The sequence below is a fragment of the Nycticebus coucang genome, chromosome 9, assembly GCF_027406575.1.
Source record: "Nycticebus coucang isolate mNycCou1 chromosome 9, mNycCou1.pri, whole genome shotgun sequence".
Classification (NCBI taxonomy): domain Eukaryota; kingdom Metazoa; phylum Chordata; class Mammalia; order Primates; family Lorisidae; genus Nycticebus; species Nycticebus coucang.
Window position 1 is genome coordinate 109,942,520 of NC_069788.1, and position 6,986 is coordinate 109,949,505.

At 45.1% G+C, this 6,986-nt stretch overlaps 1 protein-coding gene and 1 non-coding gene across 2 annotated transcripts; one reads left to right on the plus strand and one right to left on the minus strand.

Moving 5' to 3' along the window:
* Positions 1-1,995: 1,995 nt before the first annotated feature.
* On the minus strand, positions 1,996-6,124 carry LOC128594917 (translation machinery-associated protein 7-like). The gene is made up of 2 exons (XM_053603826.1): positions 6,106-6,124; positions 1,996-2,171 (listed from the first exon to the last, which is right to left on the minus strand). Exons 1-2 carry the CDS (start codon positions 6,122-6,124, stop codon positions 1,996-1,998), a joined length of 195 nt encoding a protein of 64 aa, XP_053459801.1.
* LOC128595038 (U6 spliceosomal RNA) lies at positions 5,019-5,125 on the plus strand. The gene has a single exon (XR_008382732.1). It is a non-coding gene; the product is annotated as a U6 spliceosomal RNA (small nuclear RNA).
* Positions 6,125-6,986: the final 862 nt, after the last annotated feature.

Genomic DNA, 6,986 nt, shown 5'->3' on the forward strand with positions numbered 1-6,986 from the left:
ATGGCCTTGAATGCCACACCAGGGGAGGCCAGCAGGAGCTACTGTAGGTTTTTTTTAAAGTAAGGGCTAAATCATGCAATGATAGATAATATTAGCTGTTTTACCAATCTTACAAGGGTTGTTGTAAAACAACATGCATTTGAGAAGTGCTTTGTGAACTAGACATATAAATTGTTGCCAGAATTCTCTTCTCTTTGGGAGACGATCATTGGCTTCCATAGGCACCTCAGCAGGCTTCCCACTACTCCCTCACTCTCCGTCCCAGGCGTGCCCCTGTGATAATGTCAGTGTGGGTTGTCTCCACCCTCTTAGATGTGTTGTGGTCACATTCACAGCTCACATGGTGTTTCTTAACCTCTGTCAGTCATGCTTAGTTGGGGTAAGAGAGGTGCAGTAAGAGGAAAAGAAAGAGGCCTTCCTCGCAATGGGAGGAGCTGGGAACTGGGCAGAGGGATGATGTTCAAAGGTGAATTCTGTCCAGGACTCAGTGCTCCCAGGCACTTATGCTGATCTGTTAGAATCAATCATTAAATTGGAGGCCAAGTGTGATGGGTCATGCCTGTAACCCCAGCACTTTGGGAGACTGAGGCAGGAGGATCACTTGCGCCCAGGAACTCAAGACCAGCCTGGGCAACATAGTGAGACCCCCAACTCTACAAAAATAAGTAAATAAATAAGAAAAATTAGCTGTGGTTTGTTGTCTGTAGTCCCAACTATTAGGGAGAGCTGAGCCAGGAGGATCACTTCTGCCCAGGAGTTTGAGGTTTGCAGAAACCTATGATGGTACCACTGCAGTCCAGCCTGGAAGACAGAGCAAAACTGTCTCAAAAAATCCCCTCCAAAGTTGGAGCATCTTGCTCGTTCCTCAGCTGTAGCAGTTACTTCGTTCTGCTTCCCATGCTACAATTGGGAGACTGGGCAGTGCAGAAGGAAGAAACCAGGCGTGTGGGTCACATAGGCCTGAGTCTGAACCTTGCTCCTGCCCCAGCAGGTTCAGCATGGTGGGCAAGTGGTCTAAACTCTGCAGGCCTCAGTTTTGCCTGACAGGTGAAAAGAATATTATTTACTAATTTTTAGATTATCGAGAGAAGGAAATGAGACAAACAAGACCTCAATAAGTTTGAAGTAGAATTATTGTTACTAAAATTAATTGTTTTGTTCTCATATTTCTCCTGCTGGACCAAAAATTCCTCGGAGGGCCAGAATATTCCTCGGAGGGCCAGGGTTTGATATTCACCTTCCTGTCACATCCAGTGTGGATTTATCCATTAGGCCCAGTAGGGACAATGCCTAGGGGCCGTGATACTTTTAAGACCTCCTGAAAATGTTTTAATTTCTTTTAAAATCAGAAGAAAAAATGTATACAACCCAGTCTGATTGTATTTGTTTTTATATCAGTGCAGTCATAAAAATATCATTTAAATAAATTACTTTTCACAGAGGAAGGCAAAGGACATTGGGTTCGGAAACTCACAATGAGGCTCTGAGTACAAGGACTTGGAGTGAGGTGAATTAGGCTGGAATCCCAGCTCCACCACTGAGCTATGAGTGTGACCCGGAGGAAGGTCCTTACTTATCCTGTGCTCCAGTTTCTTCATCTGAAGAAAGGGTCATTGATGCGTCCTACCTCCCAGGCCATTGAATTCTACCCCCCTTTTCTCACGTGTTACCTTTGTAATTAGGTGTTCAGTGTCTGTCTTTCCCCACTGAGCCCAATGCTCCACAAGGGCGGGGATTCTTTTTTCTTTCACTTAAATCTCTTCTTAAATGTACATAGGAGGGGTGGTGCCTGTGGTTCAAGGAGTAGGGCGCCAGTCCCATATACCGGAGGTGGTGGGTTCAAACCCAGCCCCGGCCAAAAAAAAAAATGTACAATAGGCTCCGAGACAACACTTCATTTTAGCTATAGTTGGCAAAAGATGTCATGGCAAGGAATACAGATGTTTCAATAGGAACAGAGGGAGGGTCGCCGTCATCTCAGGCACAAGGAGCAGCTTACTTTTTGTCAGATTTCTTACTTCCACCTGAGGCCAGGGGTCCCCTCCCCATGGCCTTCGCTTTTAGCTCCTCCAGTTTCTTCTGCTCCTGTTTTTGTTTCTGTTTGAACATCTCATCTTCCTTGGCCAGCTCCTTGGTCTGATTCTTGAGCTGTTTCAGGGGCTTTTTTCTTCAAGGCCAGACATGGCGCTGTGGCCCCTTCCCCAGACACTGATCCTGCCAATCTTTGACTTGCACATGTAACTTTTTCGCCTCTCTGACCATGTGCCACACATTGCTCTAAATGCTTCAAGTGCATGACATCGGCTATGAAGTGTTCCAGCCCCATTTCACGGACGAAGACACTAAGGCCAAATGGTCAAGTGACTTGCCCAAAATCACACAGCAAGAAAAGCCAGGAGGGTACTGGTTTGAACCCAGGAACCTGCGTTCCTAACCACAGCCTCTCTCTGTAACCCTGAGCGCAGGACCTGGCAGATGCTGAGGGAAAGGAGCAGCAGCTGTACACGGCCCAGAGGATGCTGCTTCTGGTGACGGGAAACGAGAATTTGTTCTCAGGTAGGTGGTGAGTCATAAGGAAGACGTCTTCCTGGTAGGCAAATGTTCTCAAGGGGGAAACGTTCGGGTAGAGAGAATGAGCTAACCATGTCAAGCATCACAGGGATTTTCTCCTTAGGGTTCACCCTGGGAAATTGACTGGCTTGGTTCCCCCTGAGGTGAGGGAGCTCCGCAGAGCTCCAGGGCTGTCCAGCCTACTCAAGAGAGAAGAGAATTAAGTTCTATCTCCTGAAGGAAAGAATATCAAAAAATTGTGAGTCTCTTTTAAAACCAGCACAATGTGCTATATGCCACGTTCAGAATTGTCTATAAAAGCCCCTGCACAGCCCTCCACCCCTCTGTTTCCTCTTCTGCTCACTGAATAAGAGAACCCGGGGTCCTAGAGGAGGACAGAGGCGCCAACGGAACCAAGAGGACAGGCTCCCTGAGTGTTGGCTGGGAGGAGAGCCCGGGCTCTGCTTGTGGACTTCCTGACAGGACAAATAAACTCTTCTTACGTTAAGCTATTGAGATCTGGAGTTTATCTGTTACAGCAGCTAGGCAGCACAAGGGTGGGAGATGGGTTTTGTTTCTTTAGGTCTTATGCCTTTGGCTCCATGTTCTATCAGGAAACAGTCTTCTTTCAGAAAAGTAGACTTGCTTTAGAGAAATGACTCCTCTCAGCAGAGAGCTGGAGAGCTCTGACCTCAGCCAGAAGGAATCCTATTCCCTGAATCTTGAAGGAAGAGGGTGAGAGAATCTAGATGCAGAAAGCCAGAGTTCAGGGGAGTGCCAGAGCAGTGCAGAAAGCTAAGGGGCTCGGAAGGGGGCCATGGCGAGCACAGCAAAACCTGCCTGGACGGCGAGCTTTGGAGCATGGCCTGGCTGCAGATGGGTGCCCACCCTCCAGGAAGGCTGGGGAAAGAACCCTGAAAGACAGACCAGCAGGGCGAAGGAAAGCAATCGGACAGCATTCTCCTGTGAGCAACGTAGGCTACAGAAACAAAGGTATGATTACATAAAAGCACGAATGCATGAGGATGTTCACTGTGGCAGGTTTATAATCACAGTTGAGGGGGGAATAAAGTAAATGTCCGTTGTGAGAGTCAATTTTATGTGTCAATGTGACCGCACTGTGGGGTGCTCAGATGCAAGATTCTTTTTTTGACCGGGGAGGGTTTGAACCCGCCACCTCCGGGATATGGGGCCGGCACCATATTCCTTTCTCATCTGTTTCCAGATGAGATTAGCATTTGAGGTAAATGGTGAATTCGAAGAAGAAAATCATCCAATGTGGGCAACATGAACCCACTGAGGGCCTGAACAGATTGGAAGGAGGAACTGAGGGCCTCCTCTCCTTTTTTCTGCATCACTGGTTAAACTGAAGGATCTTGTCTCATTTTCTCCTGCCCTTGGACTCAGGGTTATTCCCTTGAGTCCCCTGGTTCTCAGTCCTTTGGACTCAGGCTAAATTACACCATCACCTTTCCTGGGTCTTTGGCTCATAGACCGAAGATGGCAGGAGTCACCGCCTCCACCATCGTGTGAGCCAATTCCTCAGATAGTCTCTCTCTCTCAATATGTGTGTGTGTATACAGACAACCCTTGACTTAGGGTGTTTTGACTTATGATTTTAACTTTTTGACAGTGCAAAAGTGATATCCATTTATTACGCACCTTAACTTACAGTGGGGTTATAGCTAGATATACCCATCATACATTTAAAATATCATAAACTGAAAACACACCTTTGACTTATGATATTTTCAACTTTATAATGGGTTTATCAGGACATAACCCCATCGTAAGTCATGGAGCATTTGTACACACAAGAATATATGTACAGATGGATGTTTCTTATTGGCACTGTTTCTCTGGACAACCCTGACCAATACACCCAACAATATGGGAACAACTGAATAAATGATGGACCAAACATATGACGGTGTGTTGTGAGGGTTCATTCCAGCAGGCCTGGAATTGACACAACCTGATTTTCTGAAAAAGAGCTGGCCCTACACACCAGCGACCCCTGTGATGATTAATAGTGTTGTTTTGTAGCCGTGAGTCTGACGGGTTCCGATGTGGTTTGTACCAGCTTGTCAGCAGTGTTTATTTTTATTTTTGCTTTGTTCAATGTTGTTTATTGGTAACAGTGAGATTAATGGTTTTTGTGAGACCCCTGGAGGCCTTTGCTGTTAGAGTTGCTAACAGCAGCCTATAAAATGCCCTGACAGAAACCCAAATCTGGGCTTCCTCATTCTGAGGGATTCTGTGATACTTGTGTGTCCTGTAAGGCCTTTCCAGAGGGAAATAATGCTGTTGTTATGTTAAATAAATGCTTTGGGAGCAGCAAACAGCAGCTTTGTAAGCACTGTCAGTTTCAGTCCTATGGCTCTTCTTTAGCAATCAAACCCTTTCTCAGGACCACTGTCAGCGCACACAGGATGGGAAGCAGCCCTGGTTGTCAAGACAGCATTAGGGTGCTGGCTTCGGCAGCACATATACTAAAATTGGAACGTTGCAGAGAAGATTAGCATGGCCCTTGTGCAAGGATGACATGCAAATTCGTGAAGCGTTCCATATTTTTTATTGCAAGGGTACATGTCATATCTACTAAGTATAGAATATAAATGTCTTAACACAATAATTAAGTAAATGAGGTGAAACCCTATATTAGGTAATTCGATCTAAGCATTTCAAATTGTATATAAAATCAGCACATTGTACCCCATAAATGTATTAATGTATATATGATCTATGTGTATATGACTTAATAAAAAATAAAGATCTTCTTTTACCATTTCTTTTTTTTTTTTTTTTTTTGTAGAGACAGAGTCTCACTTTATGGCCCTCTGTAGAGTGCCGTGGCCTCACACAGCTCACAGCAACCTCCAACTCCTGGGCTTAAGCGATTCTCTTGCCTCAGCCTCCCGAGTAGAACTTCTTTTACCATTTCTTAACAAAAAAATATATATATATATAAAATAAAATATGATAGCATTAGGGCTCAGTGCCTATAGCTCAGTGGTTAGGCACTGACCACATACACAGGGGCTAGTGGGTTCAAACCCGGCCTGGGCCAGCTAAACAACAGTGACAACTGCAACAAAAAATAGCTGGGCGTTGTGGTGGGTGCCTGTCGTCCCAGCTACTTGGGAGGCTGAGGCAAGAGAATCGCTTAAGCCCAGGAGTTGGAGGTTGCTGTGAGCTGTGATGCCACAGCACTCTACCGAGGGTGGCATAATGAGACTCTGTCTCAAAAAAATAAAAAAAAGAAAGAAACCATTAGATTTACAAGAACAGCCTGGAAGAGGTTCAGGATATAAGTGAACAGGCAAGTTGTAATATGTAAAATATGATTCCACCTTTGTTACCTTTAAATATGTAACGCTATATATTCTACAAATATACCTAGAAATACATATATGCTTCCCTCCAAAATTCATGTTGATACTTAATCCCCAATGCAACAGTATTCAGAGACAGGGCCTTTCAGTAGATGACCGAGTCATGAGGGCTCTGCCCTCAAGAACAGAGTTAGATGCCCTTGTAAAAGGAGGGATTTTGCCCCCTTTCTACCTCCCATACCTTCTGTGATATGAGGACACAGCAGTCCTCCCCTTTGGAGGATGCAGCAACAAAGCACCCTCTTCGAAAGTGGAGAATACCCCTCACCAGACCCTGAACCTGCTGGTGCCACGATCTTGGACTTACCAGACTATGGGCAACAAATGTCAATTTTTTTTTTTGAGCAATAAATTTCTATTCTTTATAAATTATTCAGTCTGTGGTATTTTGTTACATCAGCATAAACAGACTAAGACAGAAATGGGTACCAGAGAAATAGGCCTGTCACCATAACTGATACCCACAAACACAGTAGAAGCTTTGGTCCTGGATAGTGGGGAGAGCCTGGAAGTTTTGCAGTGCATGCTGGGAAAGCCTGTATTAACGTAAACGGAACATTGAGGGTGATCCTGGTGAGGGCTCAGAAGAGGAGGAGAGCGGCAGAGAGCCTCAGTCTTGGGGATTAGCCGAGTGGTGGTGAAAAGCATGCTGGCAGAAATCTGGGCAGAAAAGGCCATTCCAATGAGGTCTTGGAAATGAGGTGCATCTTATTGCAAATTGGAGAAAATGCCATCCTTGATATGAAGTGACTAAGGCTTGGCTGAATTGTGCTTGGGCCCCAGTGCTTTGTGGAAAGCAGAACTTAAGAGTGATGAACTAGGATATTTGGTGGGGAAAAAAATCTCTAAGGCAAGTATTCAGAGTGCTGCATGGCTTCCCATCACTGCTTATGATAAAACGTGAGAAAAGAGAAAATTTAAAGACAGAATTTATACTCAAAAGGGAAGCAGAGTGTAAGGATTTGGAAAATTTGCAAGGCTGGCCACGTGAAGAATAAAAAAGCATGTTTGCTAGAGAAGTGACTATTAGATAAGCAGATT